The following is a 19,598-nucleotide window of genomic DNA, read 5'->3' as shown; positions in this document are numbered from 1 at the left end:
TTAGGCAGGCTATGTTCCTGCAAATATTCCACATGCAGTAACTCCTCAGAAGCGTTTACCTGTGTTTTGTATCCGGAGTACCAATAAGCAGCTTCTCAGATTTTCTCATTTAAATTAAATGATGTTTATAAATAGCCTAACATTTTACTTTCTTAATGGCCCAGCTCATATATAAAATGAATATATGTGTAGTCTTAGTAAAAATTAGAATTAGTTGGTTTGCACATTGTGTGCATTTGTCTTCAGAAAAGTGCATATTCACATCACCTTCACATGTTCGGGGCATAAATACGGATTCAGTTTCCACAGCCAACATTGTGCCAAACTTTGAAAGAGCTTTTCAACAAACAGTGATTTCAGTAGAAGTCCAGCGCATAACTCCATAGAAAGCAAACACAGAAAAGGCAGTGTATAGCTGAGGTAAATTCACCTGCAGATGTAAATGTATATTCAGTTTGAGAGTATTTGTTCATGCATTAAGAGCTAAATGTTTGTCTAGGTTATGTTTGTTTTACCTCATGAAAGCCATGGTCCTATCATAGCTAATGTATCAGGCAGCTCTATGCTTGCTGGCCATTCCCTTGAAATCAATGGCAATATTTACCAATTTTAAGTGTTGCAGATAGGTTAAGCTGTTGCCTGATCTGCTGCTAAAGGGATGTGGAGGGGGTGGAAAACAGTTGAGAGGTAGCAGCAAAGACTGATCTTACAAAGCCAATTCGCCTTGTAGAAATAGGTCAAAAGTGCAGCTGATATGCGTTTAGACAGAATACGGAGAGGGAGTAAAAATAGTATTTTAACAAAATTTGCTGATCAGATAAAACAATTTTGTAGTTAAGACTCCAGATGGAAGACATCCTGATAAATTCCTTAGGGGCTTAAAAATTTCTGTTTTTCTTGTATGAAAAATATTCACCGAAGCTGCTGGAACACTCTCTAGGTTTTAGTTTATAGAGTCTATAGTATCCTGTCTTGACTTTTTCATTGAGTGCAAATGTTTGTCCTCTCCTTTCTGTGGAAGATGCTGTGGGTATGGGCTCATTAATTCCACTGGTCTCCCTCCTATCTGTGCAGAAATGAGGGACATTAGAATGAGAATCCCTTGCTTTTAGTGAGTGTAGTTATCTTTTATTACATAGGAAAAAAAGAACGAAAAAAACCATGGCAAATCAAAAGTCGAAAAATAAATGGGCTGCAGATGGGGAGTAATTGTTTGAAAGCCCTGGAAATTTTGGGGTGTATAAGAAGATTAGAAGCAGTACATATTGTCACCTGTTTTTGTACACAATCCTCAGCAGATATCCAGAGCTTTTGGGCTTGTTTCCATGAGAAGGAGGAAGTGCTGAGAGTCAAGTGCCTGCTCCGTGTAGCACTGCTTGTTTCCAAGCAGTGCGAGCAAGCCCGGTCCCCTCCAGCAGAGCAGATCAAACACCGCGAGGCTTTGGGATTACTTGTGCTCCCATGGCTGTCTTGTCTGCTGGGAAGTGTGGGCTCCCATCCTCCTTGCTTTCTCTGCTCCCTCCTCTTCTTCCACAGAAGCCCCTGGGAGCACATGCCTCGGCTTCCACCACCTTCCACAGTCTCCTGGGTGGGGATTTCTGTTGATTCAGCAACCTCAGTCCAGTAAGGCATGTGTGTGCGTCATGTGTCTGCCTTCAATTAAAGGAATCCAGCATTCCCATCAACCTCAGTATAGTCTGTGCTTCCCAGTAAGTCACCAGCTGGTAATCACGAGTACCCACCACGTAACAGTATATTGCATAGGAATGGGCAGACAGTGAGGAAGGTTAGTTTGTTTTTCTTAAATACACGCTAGTATAATATAGTTCAAAATTAAGAACTATGTGTTTAAATTAATTATCATCTCTCTGTGGAATTTGTAACTGTCATGCAGTTAGCCTGTGGTACTCAGTGCTGCATGGCAACACTGAAATCAATTGGTATTTTACTAAAGGATGAGATCTTCATGGGAACAAGAACAGTAATTCCAGTTGTACTGGAATTGCCTGCAGTAAAAATTAAAAAATTACTGTAGGAACTAGTGCTTGTGGACACAACTGAACAGAGGATGTTCTCCCTTCCCCCAGTATGACAATTCCTTTATTAGGGCATTTGAACTTGGATTCACTGCAAGGGGAAACGGGAAGGGTCACTGTACAAAACCCACATTTCTCTGGGCTGTTCTCCCTTCTGACCTCATTGCAGTTAGATTAGGGGAGAGGGCAGTGGTTTCACAGATTCAAGTTTCTTGCATTGCATGTTTTGTTGAATTACTGTAAGATGTTAGCCCTGTGGGTCCTGAGAACAAAATTAAGAGGGGAAGAAAGAGCAAAAGGGAAAAAGGGTTACTGAGTGACTTGAAATGCAGCCAAGAAGAGATATAATGAAACTTGGCTCAAAGCCCTGTGCTGTAGCACAGCTCTCACAGATCAATTGCAAGGATGTCTCTAGCTGTGAAAACATACCTGATGTTTTCAGAGGCTGGCTGGCTGAAATGAAAATAAGATTCTACTTGTATGCTGTGTTGGGTTTGGTTTTTTTTCCTTTTACTGAAAAAAAAAGGAAAAATTGACACTCACTTCTGTTGTTGACTTTCTTAAAAAATTTTTTCCTAAATTGAAGTTAAGTAGCTTGCATAGGCATTTTAGGGCTTTTTCAGTTTCATCTTGTAGTTTCAACTGCATCTTTAAATAGTGTTGGTTAACAGAATTTGCCAGCCTTTGAAGTGCTTACTGAGTCAGTTGTTAGGTTTCTTTTCTGTCTTCCACTTAAGTGAGCGAGCAGATGATAGGGCACATTGAGACTGTATTGACACTATATAGGCACTGTATAGTGTCATGAGTCTCATCGAAATGAGATTTGTCACACCTAACTTCAGGTGTCCACGAATGTGAGTGCTTTTGTGCGAGCCAGGTGTCTCAACTTCCGCTACAGTCTGCAGAAATTTAGTCAATATGGGCTGTGGAGAACAGAGTGATTTGTCTCCTTCTGCTGTATATTCCTAAATTTGGTCAAATTAATCATTCTATCCCCCATAGCTTGTATTGACAAAATTTCCACTGGCTGTAATGGGAGCTTAGATGTCTGTCTTCCATGCAGCCTTTATAGTCAGTGGAGACAAATCAGTATACTGAGGGCTGTATTTGTATGACCTACATTAGACATTTGCTTTAGGGTGACATAAATCATGTTTTTAAAAGGGCTGTTTCTTTCCATGGACTGTTGTTCAAATTTAGGTGACTACTTCGTTTATAGACTGCTACACTGTACATGCCTCTATTTTAGAGGTGAGATGAGTCCCACCCTTAATTTTACTTTTTGCATGGCTGAATGTCGGTAATGGTCAACTTCATGGCAGACTTGCTTTATCCTATGTGCGCCCCCCAAATTAATTTAGCACATCTCCATTAAGAACTAATTAAATTATGCAAAAAATTTACTCATTTAACTAAATAAATGGTGATGTTGCATCGATGTTTCATTGGGTACACATTCTCAATAAATGATCACAGAGACAAACTAACACAAACATTCACATAAATGACTGCATGTGACAAAGAATGTGTGCAGCTGTTGGAGTTTTGGGGGAAGAATATCCAGGCGCAGAACATTCCTCTGCATCTTTAGTGATAGCATAATGCGAACTGTGAATTGCAAATATTGAACATGCAGGAGGAAAAAAAGATAGTTTATGTATAAGGTACAGTTGAAGAACATTTACCCAAATCATGCACTGAAGAATTCTGAGATAGCAGATTCATAAATATTGAGGGTTTGGGGTTTTTTTCCCTCAATTTACTGGTAAACAGCAGATGAGATCAATACAAGCTGTTAATAGTTTCCTTAACTATACAGAAACACAAAACTAAATGTCACTCCCCTATTTACCCGTTCCCAACCTTTTAAATTTTGATGGAGTTGCTCAGACCTAGGGACAAATTCTGAATCACAGGCTCCAGCCTATATCACAGCCTATATCCAGCCTATATCGTATATCACATACACAAACAACATTTTTTTCCCACAGAATTCTGAACATGCAAATTCCTTGGTAATGAAGAATTAGAGCTTGAGGATCTTGGGGTTTTCTGCAAAAAAAATGTGGTTATGGTTATTCTTGTTGAAAATGACAACAGTTTATACTGTCATTTCTCTTTTTGTAGAAAATGAATTACTGAAGTATTAGCGTCAGTTTTCATTGCAGGAGAGCACAGTGATGGAAACTTGTTAGAAGGGCAAGAAGACAGTGGATTTTAGATGGCTGGTGTAAAAAATGAGGAAATATTGTAAGAGATTGATTTGTTTGTTCAGGACAGTCAGTAGTTAGAACAAGAGCCATCCAGACACATCCATAAAATATTGGAGCACTCCTTCAGGGTCATCTGTTTTCTGAACATGGCATGGCTTTGCTTTATCTGAAATAACAGCTTGGTCTCTTTAAGAGCCCCAGTCACACTTGCTGGTGGCCCAAATCCTTTGGACCTATGTAGAGGGTCCTTACTAAGCAGCATATGCGACGGCTAGAGTTATTGGATGGCACGCTCAAAAAATCAGGATTCTTAGGTTTTTACAAAAAATGAAAAAACTCATTAAAAGTTGGGACCCTCTCACATATCTGAGTGCCTTGTTACAATAATGACAGCTCAGTAGTAAAATATTCCTGCTTCCCTCAAGAACCAGTAGGCCTCTGAATCACTTTGCAGCCCACTGGGAAATCCTTCAAAGATTATAATAGCTAAAAACACCCTTTAAAAGATAAAGTAATAACATTGTGAAAACAGTACAGTTCTTTATCCCTAGAATCAATGTTTTAGCTTTTATTTTACCCATAAAAGTGGAGACATTGCAGAAAGCAAAAAGGAAGTTTAGCTCTCTGAAGAGGGGAGAGGTGGATCCGAATCTATGCTTAGCTGGAGACTGATAAAAGACTGCCTGCATAAATGGTTGCCTTCCGTTTGGTTGACTCACTTCTGCCCCAGATGTATAGCCACAACTGTTTTTAATAAAGTAGTTGTCAACCTTGCTTACGTGCTTGCAGTACAATAGCATGGTTGTATCACATGCATTGTATAAAGGCACTGAATAAAGCAAACAAATGCTTCACCCACGCAATTACGGCCTAAAAAAGAAATCTCAAATGTTTAAACACTCTGTGCAGTGTGACAACTGTTATTGCAGTGCTTTATGAATAGAGAGGGGCCCTTTGTATAAAATAGTTCCCTGTACAAACATCTATCTGAATAACGCAAATAAGGGACTTTTGTGGGAGGTCTTGTCTTGGTACTAAATAGATTCTTTGCCTCCTTGTTTGCCTCTTCTCACAGGTACTGCAATGAGCATTTGTTGTGCCCTCCTCATGTGTTTTGGACAGGCTGGGGTCCATGGGAACGCTGCACTGCTCAGTGCGGAGGAGGGATCCAGGCACGGCGTAGGACATGTGAAAACGGTCCTGACTGTCCTGGCTGCAGCGTGGTAAGTAATTCTCAGCTTTTCCTTCAGCAAGTATCTATGGCCACATGCCATGGATGTCCCTATGTCCATAGGGCATCTGTGTATGTCTGTATGCTCTACCCCTAACATGAGTCACCAGAGCATGTTTATCCCTGTGTTGGTTGCTCATGTGTGCTGAAATTCACACAGTTTATCAGTCAGAAATATGTATAATTCCACTTTTTCACAATATCATCTAGAATATGAGCTTCCTGAGGCAAAGTTGGTGCAGATGTGGATGTGTCCTTGGCAGGTTTATGGTGTTTTTTATTTTTATCACCAGAATACGTAAGGACTCTAGCTATGAGCCCAGGACTCCAGTGTATCAGGTCCTGTACAGCACAGAAAAAGATAAGTTTAAAATCTAAATACATAAGGAGCCAATAAGTGAATACATGGAACCACCAGGAAATGCTGAAGTAAGCTTGAATAGCGATAGTGATCTTAGCACGGCAGCAGCCTAGCAGTTGTCAGGCTTTGAAGCTACAGTGGGATGATTTGGAATGAATAAAGTGCTCTATGGATACTCAATTTATGAAGATAAACATATGGGAAAGCATATAGGGGCTTTTTCTTATATCTGAACAAATATAGGTGGTAGGTTTCTTGTGATGGGAACATCAAAATGGGACATTGCTTTCTTGAAGGTGAATGAGATTTTCCTGGCTAACTGGGGAGGTCCCTGCTGACTGGAGATTAGCTAATGTGACGCCCATCTTCAAGAAGGGCTGGAAGGAGGATCCAGGGAACTACAGGCCTGTCAGCCTGACCTCGGTGCCGGGGAAGCTGATGGAGCAGATCATCCTGAGTGCTATCACATGACATGTAGAGAATAACCAAGGGATCAAGCCCAGCCAGCATGGGTTCAGGAAAGGCAGGTCCTGCTTGACCAACCTGATCTCCTTCTATGACAAGGTGACCTGCCTAGTGGATGAGGGGAAGGCTGTGGATGTTGTCTATCTAGACTTCAGTAAAGCCTTTGACACGGTTTCCCACAGCATTCTCCTGGCTGCTCATGGCTTGGACGGGTGTACTCTTCACTGGGTAAAGAACTGGCTGGATGGCCGGGCCCAAAGAGTGGTGGTGAATGGAGTTTACTCCAGTTGGCGGCCGGTCACAAGTGGTGTCCCCCAGGGCTCTGTGTTGGGGCCAGTCCTGTTTAATATCTTTATCAATGATCTGGACGAAGGGATCGAGTACACCCTCAGTAAGTTTGCAGATGACACTTAGTTGTGCGGGAGTGTTGATCTGCTTGAGGGTAGGAAGGCTCTGCAGAGGGACCTGGACAGGCTGGATTGATGGGCCGAGGCCAATTGTATGAGGTTTTACAAGGCCAAGTGCAAGGTCCTGCACTTGGGCCACAACAACCCCATGCAACACTACAGGCTTGGGGAAGAGTGGCTGGAAAGCTGCCTGGCAGAGAAGGACCTGGGGGTGTTGGTTGACAGTCAGCTGAATATGAGCCAGCAGTGTGCCCAGGTGGCCGAGAAAGCCAATGGCATCCTGGCTTGTATCAAAAATAGTGTGGCCAGCAGGAGCAGGGAAGTGATCGTGCCCCTGTACTCAGCACTGGTGAGGCCGCACCTCGAATACTGTGTTCAGTTTTGGGCCCCTCACTACAAGAGAGACATTGAGGTGCTGGAGCATGTCCAGAGAAGGGCAACGAAGCTGGTGAAGGGTCTAGAGCACAAGTCTTATGAGGAGTGGCTGAGGGAACTGGGGTTGTTTAGCCTGGCGAAAAGAAGGCTGGGGGGAGACCTTATCACTCTCTACAACTACCTGAAAGGAGGTTGTAGAAAGGTGAGGGTCGGTCTCTTCTCCCAGGTAACAAGTGATAGGATGAGAGGCCTCAAGTTGCGCCAGGGGAGGTTTAGACTGGATATTAGGAAATTTTACTTCACCAAAAGGGTTATCAAGCATTGGAACAGGCTGCCCAGGGAAGCGGTTGAGCCGCCATCCCTGGAGGTATTTAAAAGATGTTTGGATGAGGTGCTTAGGGACATGGTGAAGTGGTGGTCTTGGTAGTGTTAGGTTTACGGTTGGACTTGATGATCTTAAAGGTCTTTTCCAACCTATACGATTCTGTGATTCTGTGAGATGATGCATAGTAGTATATGGGTGAAGGAGAGAAACGTAGCAGAGATGTAGAGAGCAGGGTGACATATTCACTGCAGTACACAGGGACGATAACCTTGGTGTGAGTATTCCGGAATGGATAACACTGTCAAAGCCAGAGGAAGGAATATTGTTGCAGGACAATGAGAAGCTCAAGCAAAGTCTTAGTAAGCGTAGGTGAATTTCAGAAGATGAACCTTGGGGTGCTGTTTCATGATAGTTTTAGTTCTAGTGGTGGATTGTCACTGAAGGGGGTATTATGTAGAAAGCATAACCTGGGTGAAAATTTGAAGTGTCCAGAACTGCAGAAGACAGATTCTGCTGGTGAATGACAGATGGTGGTGTTAATCTCCTCAGTGACCAAGAATGAGCACAGCTCAAAGAAAAAATGAGAGTTTGGTTTTAGCCATGTTGTGCTTAATGGCCAGGCCTAATGTTGCACACTGAGAAACATGTACCTAATTTTGTTCCAGAATATTAAAGAGGTAGAAGAAAAATACATTTTTTTCACATATTAAACCAATTTTTACATGCCTTTGTTTCAGAGAGTAAGCTTAATTCTGAGGTTTGTCATTGTCTGTGGTCTATTTGTTAGACTGGAAGTAATTCAATACTAAAGAAAGGATCATTTATTACCTTTTTCTAATTTTAAGGTTTTGTGCATTTTCCCTGGCTTTGTCCTCTTTTTAACGTTTATCCTGGTGGTAGAATTGCATTTTCAGTACATTGAAAACATCCAACAAGTTTGTTCTTGTCTTTCAGCTGAACTTTAAGAATTAACCTAATAACTTAGAATTATACCAAGTTTTCAAAAACATTTGTCTCCCCCTGATTGTACACAAAGAAACAGACATATGGTCTAGATCTATTGTTATACCTTCCTGACTAGCATAGACAAGAGCACAATCTGAAGGTTTTCTGTCTCAGTCATCCCTGTTTATCCCATACTAATGTTTGTGAAAGAAAGCAGTATTTTGTTTTGCACAGAATCTTCCCATGGTCTGAAATGAAAAATACGTAGCTCTAATTTTCTTGGGAAGCTCCATGAGGAAAGTAGGAAAACATTTAGTGTAAAAATTTCTTAATTAGGACTGATTTGAGATTAATGTTACTGGGTTTTGTAATTTATTACCAGTCTTAGCAAGTTGTCTGTGCTGTGTCACAAACAGTTATCAGTTCAGCTGTGGAAATGTTTTTGGGGTTTTTTTATTAATTAGAAAATTATTGCGTTGATGGTTTCAAAAAAGCGCTTGGCTTTGGAGTACTTAGTTGTCTTGCTAATACTTAGACACCAATGGAAACCAACGTAAGGTAGAAATCCTCTATAAACCCTGGTGTTCTTGCAGGAAAAAGGACTTGGATATAAAGTCTGTGTTCTGTTTAAGTTTCAGTGCATTTGAACCTGGAAGTTACCTGTCCTGAGTCAAAGGTTTTGCAGCCATAGTAGGACCTTGTCAATAAGTGTACCTGGAGAAGAAAGTACTTTATTTCTTCTAAGAGTTTGTTTCATTAATGCAGGAAAGAGCAATCTGAAATATTTTTATGCCTTGTAGTTGTTGAATGGATGAAATACTTATACTAATAAACCCCTAATGAATGAGGAGCAGGAATATCAAAACTTGTTTATTCATCAGAGGTTCTTCTGCTTCAACCAAATTTCTGTTTTTATTGTTGTAGGTATGTATCCTTCAAAACAATTAGAATTATGGATTTTTACCATAGTGAATAAAGAAGAAATTATTGTGCCTTATTACTACTAATTTCCCATCTTTACTGGTTGTAGTGATACTAAATGTAGGTGGTGAAAGATATTTAGTGAATTTAATTTGTTTTTAACACCTTTTATTCTGAGTATCTCGGAGCACTTGGAAAGCTAAATAGTCTCGGGAAAAGTTGCAATGAAAGTGGTAGTAATCTGTCCTGTGTACTGGATATATGGTCTGGAGTAAAAGATGTTACAAGCCAAACCTTCACCAAGTGAATTAAAGGCATAGCTGAGAATAGACTCAAGGACTTAAAATGCCCAGTTGTCTCTTTCAACCATTAGATGATAAATTTAATCTAAAAGGACACTCTCCAGGTTTCTTATTTATCTTCAGTGAGGATGACATCTGGGAAACTTTCATGTTTGAATGGCATGAGCTGCCATAGGTCTTCTGCAGCTGTATAGTTCAGAGTCTGTGGTCTGTAAAGTCAAGACTTGTGTTCGTAAACAGTGGGAAAGAAAAATGTGTAGATACAGGACTGGATAACATATTTAAGAATATAATAACTATGTTAGGCTTCATTTCATCTTGAAATGAAAACAAATTTTTGACACATCAGAGGTGTAGAGTGGACTAAATGCTATCTTGGGACCCCTTTCAACTATGCCAATTCTTTGTTTTTCAAACCATTTTTCAATGGGGAGTCGGGGAAGAAAAACAACAACAACTGTTTTTATAAGGCTTGAGAAAGGAAGTCTTACAGCTTGTTTGCCAGCAGTATCAGGGGACCAGATTTTATGTTGTAGGAGAGCCTACCTCTTCTGTTTTCCAGTCTGCAACAGGCTGTGAGACTGCAGTATAGCCAATCCTAATCTATTTAGCTGTTCTAATTTTGCAGCTTTTACCATATTCATGGCTGTTGTCTGTGTCCACCTAATGATTTATACCACATAATTTTCACTGAGCATTTTTCCTTCCTTTTAGTTTGGTTGTATTGCTCTTAGTCTGTAATATCACTGCCTGTGTTTTGCTTTTTTCCATGTTTCTCATCGGTTGATTCCTTGGCTTTATCTGTCTTATAGCAGAACTCAACCAAGACACTTGAATATTTTTTGTCAGAACTCAGTAGTGAGTTCCCTGAAATTATTGCAAACTTAGCATCTTATAAAATAATAATGATAATAATAATAAATCTTTTGATGCATATAAATATTCCAAAGAGAGACAAACGTGATGATATTTTAAAGGCACGTCTCTCTGGAGTGCACTCAATACATCAAAATAGATGGACAGACACTTAGGACTGAAAGCATTTACACTGAATATAGAAAACCATAAATCGTTATGATATAGGAGAATTAGACCACAGAGACTCCTAAAGGTCAGAAAGATGAAGCTTGAAATCAAAATCTGGAGCCATAAGGACCTGTCAACGTCTTTATGTTAATCAAAGTTAGTAAAGAATGCTTGAAATTGTCTAATAAGAGGTCGGACCATCACAGCCAAATTTAAGAGCAGCTAAAATCTGGTCATAGAAAGCTTAAATGGATCACAAAACAGGTATTACTCTCATGTATTCAGGTGATACATGCGCTAGAGAAGGAACTGTGGAATTCTGTGGACTGTGCTAATATGACTCAGAGGACAAATATCTTCAGATTTTACAGCGCACTCAGATAAGTTGTACATTTGCTTCAGAAAATGCTTCTTTTCCCCCGAGAAGCATAATCTCAGTTGAATTTGCCTCAGGCCAGTAATAAAAAATAACTTTTTTTAAGAATCATTCCTAGAATAAGAAATCTAGTTTGAGACTCAAGTTGGGTGACATACTTTACATATATTTGTCTGTGTTCTCATTTCAGTCATGCTAACATATGCATTAATTTTAGTTTTTGTAATGAAAGACTGGTAAAGTGTATATACTTTCCATATATGAAAACAAAGCATGTTGGGTTTTGCTGTGGAGTAAAAAAAAAGGAGGAATTTTGTTTGTTTCTTGGAAATAGTTGCTAGTCTCACGTTCATATTTTTTGTTATTTCAGCATTTGGAAGTGTGCTGAACACAAAGCTTTGGGGAAAAAACCTATCTGTATTCTAAAGATTCTATTATGACACAAGATGAAAAAAAAGTCTTGGAAAAACAAATGTCAGAAATGTTTTCTTTCATTAAGTTTTTTAAGGGAATTTGAAGATGGAAGGTTTTCAGAAGTACGTTGTCCATCAGAGAGGACAGAGTCTGCCTTTAAAATACCTGCCATCTCACAAAACAAACTCCAAATGCCTAGTCTAGAGAAAAGGGACTATAAAAGAAGATTGTTATTATGCTTTTTTATGGTTCTTTTTCAAGTTTCCGTTTGACCTCTTTGAAATAAAGAAAAATAAAATAGTACATCATCTATTGCAAAATTGGAAAACATGTTCTCAACAAGCATGAGTTACAAAAAATTGTACTTTTTATATGACATTTGCCTACTTCATGCTCATTTCCTTTTCAAGTCCTTTTTTCTGTCTATAATGTAAACTCCGTTGAATGTTAGCTGGTTTTTGTGTGTTTTAAAAGTAGGGCCTGTCTTCTTTTGGTGCTGCATATGCTATAAGCAATGCCAAGTAATTAAAGAGGGTAAAACAACAAAAAAATCAAAATCACAAGAAATAGTTTCAGAACATGCTAACACATATTCATTAATGGTACATGTGGTGCTCAACTTTGTCAGTTAAGTGAGTTATGAACTTGACATGCATAGATGAGGTAAACATGAAATATAAACTACTTGAACTGATGTGCATATATATCCAAATGTGAGGTGTTTAAGGTAGTCTTTAGCTACATATCCAGTGATCATTTTGCTGTTTGATTTATTTAATTTTGAGAAAGAGGCTGAACTGCAAGTTGTTTGCTTTCTTGCTTAAAACAGAGCAGTGTGAAGCATCCACTTTTTTGAGAGGCATGTAATTTTAAAAATAAAGCATAGAAATAAATCTTCAGCTGCTGGAAAATTGTCTCTACTCCAATTCAAGCAATTCAGTTCAACCTATAACAATTGACACTGACTGCAGTCCTGTCCTGAGTTTCCTACAGCAAGCTCTTTCAGGGACTTCCAAGTCACGTGCTTCCAAGTCACTTCTTTTGTGCACCAATGCCAGTTGATTTGAAATCTCTTTCAAATCTAGTTAGAAAAGTTCTCCAAAGTGAGTATTGTCACATTCAAGAGCTTTGCATTGGACATATGTGTACCTGTGATACAGTTGATGTGTGTTTGATTCAGAAGTCCAAATCTTATTTTAAAAAAACATAGGAAATAAATTCTACTGTAACTGCGCACGTGCTTTCTCAGGGCTTTGGAGGTAGGGAAAAGCCAATGTGTCCCTCAAGGTCAGGGGATAGCCAAGTGCCTTCATCCACAGGGAGTCTTATTGATTGGAGAGATGGAGATAGGAGACCCAATTGCTACATCCAGAATTTACCACGCTGTTTCCTAAAACACCAAGTTCACCAGAGTGTGTCCTGTCACAGGTATTGGTATTTGTTGTAGTTTTCAGTGTCTCCCATGCTGTAGATGTAGTCTTTGTTATTGTTACTTAGATGTAATACCTTACACCTGGCTATATGAGGCTCTGTGTTTGAATTGTGATCATTACTGTATCTGACAACCAGAGAAAGCAGAAGTATCTGAAACCTCCTTCATTCTGCGCCCAACAGGCACAGTGTTGGGCTCAAGGGCTCAGCATTACGAGACGTGAATTTTTAGTTCCCTTTGACTCGGCTGTGTTTTGGATATGAATGAAAAAGGAGAAAGATATTTAGGAAGAAAGGATGTGGGGTGCTGAGGTTTTGTGCTGCACTAATTTTAGAATGAATTAATGAGTGATACTGAAGCTGGAGGATATTTCCTGGGGACTTGTGCTTCCTCCAGCCTGAGATTTTTTCATCTCTGTGAACCTAGAACATTCAGTTATCTCTGGAAAGTAAGCCATAACTTTGTCATTGTACACTAAAAATCAAAACAAAAAGTAGGTGGCGTGGTTTTAGCTTAGTTTCATCAAGTAATAAGGCTCACAGGATCATATTGTAGTCTGTCAGGTATTCTTACCCTTCTGCCCATAAGTAAGGAACTCACTCTCCCATTACAACTGTGTTTGATTTTAGGGCAGTCTTAGATGACAACATGGAATTGCAACAAGTTGCATGAAAAACAGTGGCCCAATAGGGGACAAAAACCTAAATTAGTTCCCACCTTGGGAGGCAGAGTTGCAGCTGAGTCCCTTATTTGGTCCAAGTGGCATCAGGTGCTGGTCAATGAATGTACATGTTAGCACACATGTATCTTGTGACTAGCCACTGCATGTCTTCTACTTTTTAGCAGTAGGACTGCTAAGTCCTACTGGCAGGAGATATAGGAAGGGGAAATGAGAGAAGGAAAAAAATAAAATATTTGAAATATAGACTTATAGGAAATCAGGCTTCATTAGTTCAGTGCTTATGGATCTACTTATTTAGTATTTGTAGTGTAGCTTTATTTGATACATAAGTAGTATTTCCATGAAATCAGAACTGACATAGACAGGAAGAACAGTAAAAAAAAATTACAGCGAGATTTCAGCAGACTCAGGGAATGGGTAATTTTGTGGCAATTGAAATTTATTTTGGGGGAATTTAAGCCAAAAAAAGAACAACAGGTGTAACACCCAGTGTTTCTACCAATCTGTTCTGGGAGGAAGTTTCTTCCTATCCTCCATTTAGCAATCATGGGAGTAGGACACACCAGATAGTCGTCAAGTAGCCCATCTAGTATTTTCTGTACTGTCTCAGAGTCCTGCCTCAGCCCAGTAAGGGTCCTGTCTTCAGTTGCAACCAGTCTCAGGTGCCAAGAGGAAGGTAAGGAATAAGATAAAAACTATGTAGACAATTTTGCATATGCAAAATAATCCTTCTTAACCCCTGAAAGCACCTGGCTAAAACTCAAAATATGACAGTTGGTTATAGTAATTACTACACTGTAGAAATGCACCAATTTATAAGTGGTAAATGTAATAGACTTATATGGACTATATGGACCACTAATTTTGAAGGAAGACGGAAGAATAAAGTAATCTCTGTCCTGGAGTACCGGAAGGACTAGAGCTGTATTTAATATGTTTTTTTTGTTTCGGTTTGTTTTTAGAAAGAAAAAAAAGATAGCAAGCCTCATATCCAAATTCAAGGAAAAGAAAAAAGTGATGCAGGTAGAGATGGGCTGTTTCACCTGATCTCTGATTTTCAAAATGCCAAACAACTTTAGGGTAAAAAATAATTCAGATGTAAATGGAAAGTGGAGTGCAATCCCTTAAGATATTACCAATATAGACCACTTCATACCTTTCTGTCGTCGTTCGTCAAGAAGGTAACAGGGTTCTGACAATCAAAATGTAGCAACTTCAAAGTATATGGTATTAAATTTGTGATACAGTGTTGCAAAAAAAGGGTCATCATTAAAGTGATATACTAGCAAGAAGGCATAAGAGTTAAAAGATGGATAAAGCTAACTGGGCATAGCAGTGGGCTGTCCTGGAAGGGGAAATGTCAGATTATTGGGAGGTTGCTCTACATTTCCTAAAGGGATGACTTTAGACAGATCTTACTTATTCGTGTTCTTAATAATTTTCGTAGACAAATTTGTATTACATTTGCTGATGACCTGAAGTTGTGGGGCATCATCAATACAAAGGTTGATTTGTATTGATGTCTTTGAAGGCTGAAGTAATAGAAGTGAAGTGAGTTGTATCATAATTGCAAAGTCGTAAACTTAACATAAAATTAGCAGAAACTCCTGCTCTCACCTTGAAGCACTGTGAGGAACAAGACAGGAGAATGACCCTGGTGCGTGAGTTGTTTATGATGAGCTTTTTCTGGCTTATACTATAAGCCAGAAAAGTTGTGCAGCAGTGAAAAATGTAGATTCAGTTTTAGCGTTTAGGATGTTTCTGCAAGGTATTTCCAGTAGAGACAAAAAAGGTAGTCTAGGGATTCATACAAACTAATCTCAGAAGGGATGACTGTAACAGTCTGGACTGAAGCTAGTTGAAATCACACTTTTTTTTTCACATATTGCACGTAATGTGATTTCTCCACCACTGCTGTTATCTTCAAAGCTGAGCTTATTTTGAAGCTGAATTTATCTGACACCATTGGATCAATGACTGAAGTCATGGAAGCTCGTTATGATTTCATCTACAAATTTTCAAAGTCTCTTCCGTTACAAAGATATGCCTTTGTAAGTATGCAAAAACCTTAATTTTACTCTGTAGGCAGTTCAGTAACAGCTTTAAGTCATTGTGCAATTGCAATCAAAATGGGAAAAAAGGGTGCATGAAGCATGGCATTGAAAATGACCTCAGAAACATGATAGAGCTGTTACATAAAATTGTTCTGTAGCCACACTTACTGTTCTTAAAGGATATGGCAAGTGGTGGAAGTGAGCTGAGCAAGCTGGAAAATGTCCCAAAGACAAAAGATTGGGATTTTGATAAATCAGAGGAGGCAGGGTTCTAGTGTATGAAGGACTAATATATAAATTAATGATAGGTTTAGAGAGGGAACACTGGGATTTCTGTGCACTCTGTATTGTAATATACAAATTTTAAGGAAATATAAAGCCAATTAAGGGAATTAATTTCTATCCAGGGCATTGTTAAATGATGTAACTTGTTGCAAGAAATTGTTGAGGCTTAAATCTTATTAATCAAAAAACCCACACACAACTAAAATTGTGCAGGATATCAGGATGAACTAGAATTATAATAGACAAAAAAAAACCATTTTAGGTAGCATAGTAATCACATTTTAAAGTTTAAAATCTTTTTTGGAATATTAACAATCAGAGTAAGAGCTGTGCTTTGGGCATTCCACTTATTTCTGTGCTGTCCTTTGACAATAACCAGGGACAGCATGTCTGATCTAGAATGGCATTTCCAATGTTCCTCTTTGTGAGTGAGTGTCGAATCAGCTTACAACAAAGTGTCCCTCTGATTTATTTTGTTCCTTTTAGCTTTAGCCACCTGTAGTTAAAATGCTACAGCGCAAACATTGTGTTGTGTAATTGTGTTTACATGTTTTATACCAAAAAGTGTGCTCATGTGTAGACCTGATGGTTAACACAAAGCAGAGTTTCATTTCAGTGTTCTTCAGTTTTGACCTCAGTAAATTGAGGGATGGATGAAGCCTGAATAAGTAATATGCAATATTGCCATTACAGCTTCACTACTGCAGCAATTGTTGAAGAGTGCGAGACTGATTTGTTAGCTGAGCTAATTGGCAGCAGTCCTTAGCCATCCGAGTGCAATTAAATGGAACTCCATCCAAATTAATGATATTTATCTGCCGGCTTTTATTTTCACTTAGTCTTAGAGCATTATAGTAATTTTTAATTTATTAGGCTGTGGTAGAATTCTGCTTTTTGTTGAAAATAGTGTCAGGCAGCCCTATTCTTACCCAGGTTATATCAGGTTGGGGCATCATTTAAAAAAAATTCTGGAATATTTATTGATGGAGTTATTAAAACTACCTGTTTTTTCCTGCTGGGTTGATTCCCACGTCCCTTCCACATGCGATTGTTGGCTTAGAAGACTTCTGCACTAATACTACAGCCACCAAATAAAAGGCATTAAGTTATTCAAAGCCTCTGACATTTATCCTGAACAATATGTTCACAAGCCTTTAAACAGGCAAACGTAAATTTTCATTGTGTTTATTTATAACTTATTTTGTATCTTCAGGATGTTGTGACTCAGTCTGTTGCAGCATTCTGAAATAATAATATTTAGGCCTGAATACTCCAGTAGATGGGATTGCATTCTTCATGTCTGAGAATATAATTTCATGCAAACGCTGAGCTCATTTACCAGTATACACAATGATTTGTCCTTGCAGCTTGAAGGGCAGGATGTAGTTTCACAGTCCCCCTGTCAGGACCCCTTATGGTACTTGAAAACAACATCACGTAGCATATTTCTTTTTTTGCCAGAGAAATGCAGCCGAAAGTAAATTTATTAATCCTGCAGATTCCAGAACAGAGTTTTTCTCATTCAGCAATACTTGTTACATCATCTGAAACATGAGAAAGGTGAATGAATTTGAAGTCATAAAAATAGGCCTTTCGGTTCACATTATGAAAATCTCCAACTTTGTTACTTATAACAATTTCTAACGTGAGAGATCAGGGAAGCATTTACTACTCTGTGAAGATAAAGGAGTTGATTTCTCTTGAAATTGGTGAAGCCCCTATGCAGACTGGGAGTGCTCCAGAAATAGGTCAACCCCAAAATGCAGTCCTTGCTTTGCTTTGTCAGAGAGGCTCTAGATGGAGAAAAGCAGGTGTAGACTATACCTTTATTTTTCAGCTATCTGATTCAGAGGAAGGACAGACTCACTTTGATGTCTTTGGGCTTTGAATCAATCTCCAGAAGGAAAAGTGGAAAAGAGACGGTAGAGTTGACATGCTAACTTTGCTAGCAATTTACTTGCATTTAAAATTAAGAGGAGTTGACGAGGTCCTCAGCTGGGTCAAATTGATGAAACTGTGTTGATTCTCTCTAGGATGCATGAGAAAACTTGCAAGTTACAGCTTGACATATTAATCTCCAAATTGTGAACATTTCTGCAGAATAAGACAGTACTAGGAGATCTTAAATGCCTTCATGGATCCTAGCTCAGGGTACCCTCATTGGCAGCTCTTTGTGCAGTTCATCCTGCTGTGCGGGTGGCCAGGCATTTCTTCCACAACGTGCCAGCTAGGAGGCTGCGCAAGTGTTGAGGAGAACCAGGCTGTGTCAGAGATAGTCCTTGAACTACTCATTTCCTTCATGGATTGGAGAGGAAAAGGAAACTTAAATCTCTCCCTAGATCCTACGGCACTACAGCTACTTTGCCAATTACGCAGGCTGGATTGCTGGGCGCCAGGTCAGATACAAGACTGTTACGTAGCCAACACCTGTGCAGTGCTCAACACAAGACTTTTCTGTGTGATTGCTCCTTTACTCACAAGCAACCCCAGTTTTAGTACATGAAGGTTATTTATGAAGGTGGTGGCAGATTCTAAGATTCTTTGTAAAAGTCCATTTACATGTCGGTGCTTGTGAGGACATTGTATATGGCTCAGATCTGCAATGTGGGAGCTCGGGTAGTGTGGCTCTGTCAATTTACTGTTCTGGTAATGTCATACTACTATGGATGTACCTCTTACTAGCAAAAATTTCATTTCCCATAGCTGAGTTTATTCTGTCCCCATCCCAATCAACACAAGCTGTATGAAAAACATGAGAGTTAGTCAACAGACCCACATCTCTTGGCTTTGCCTGACTTAGCTAAGTCTTTTCACAGCCTTGAATGACATGAGCCAGCAGAAGTCCAGAGAGTGTATCTGGCTGTTACTCTATCTGGAAAACCAAGACGTATAATCCTGCTTTAATCTGAAATTAAGTACGTTTACTCTATTTAAAGCATTAAAAGAGATTCAGTCAGAAATTTCAAAAACTTTCAGGCGATTGCTCACAAAACTAGAATTATACTGTATGCTTTCAAATAGGAGCACATAACCCTCTTTGCAAATTCACTAAGCTCCCTATTAAAAATAGTTAATTTATGTGTCCTATCCCTTCTTGAAAAGCTGATCCAGAATTCCCATTCACATATTGAAGCATTTGTGTGAGCTAGCTTGGCAGCATGAATATTTTGTTAAAGAGGTTTTAAAGTACTTAGTAAAAGAAGTAATATCAGTGCATATAATCATCTTCTGAAATGGAGGGCTAAAAGGAATATTAGACATATAGTGAAATCTAGCATCAGCAATTTGGTATGAAGTATAAAAATGATCCATTACACAGAATGCGAGGAAAAAAGCAAATGATGGATTATAGGAATTAATCCATCAAAAACCTTGCTGGGGGTCATATAAATGTAATTTTGAAAAAAGTAAAGAATGCAGTCCCATTTGGTGTCTTTAGTTAGGAAAACGTTTTCACTTCTTTCTTTTGTTTTCAGAATGATTGGCATTTTATTTACTGGTTAGTTTTCTAAGTAAAACTGAAGAAGTATAACCATAAGAGTTAACTATGAAGTCAAATCTGATTTTCTGTGATAGTCCCAAAATGTCAAGAAAAACTAACTTATGTTGCCTTAAACTTCATAGGAGGAATAATATGTATGAGCAGAATTTCCTGTGTTGTGAGAGGCAGGTAGGGTGAAATGTGGAGAAGAAAAGAAAATTTAAATCATGAGGGTGCAAGATTTAAAAAAAGGTATTTGACTTTGCT

The 19,598-nt window shown here is 38.9% G+C and overlaps 1 protein-coding gene across 2 annotated transcripts in view; it reads left to right on the top strand.

The window, feature by feature from the left end:
- The window catches only part of SEMA5A (semaphorin 5A), a 354,266-nt gene that overhangs the window by 270,767 nt on the left and 63,901 nt on the right, over positions 1 to 19,598 (top strand). For both annotated transcript variants that reach the window (XM_072853077.1, XM_072853078.1), the window contains exon 16: positions 5,325 to 5,472. In XM_072853077.1, coding sequence (XP_072709178.1) covers positions 5,325 to 5,472 — 148 coding nt within the window. The remainder of the gene's footprint in view (positions 1 to 5,324; positions 5,473 to 19,598) is intronic.

Source organism: Ciconia boyciana, chromosome 2 (genome assembly GCF_034638445.1).
Source record: "Ciconia boyciana chromosome 2, ASM3463844v1, whole genome shotgun sequence".
In the NCBI taxonomy this organism is placed as follows: domain Eukaryota; kingdom Metazoa; phylum Chordata; class Aves; order Ciconiiformes; family Ciconiidae; genus Ciconia; species Ciconia boyciana.
The sequence above is the reverse complement of the archived record's forward strand: the minus strand, read 5'-3'. Positions and strand labels throughout refer to the sequence as shown.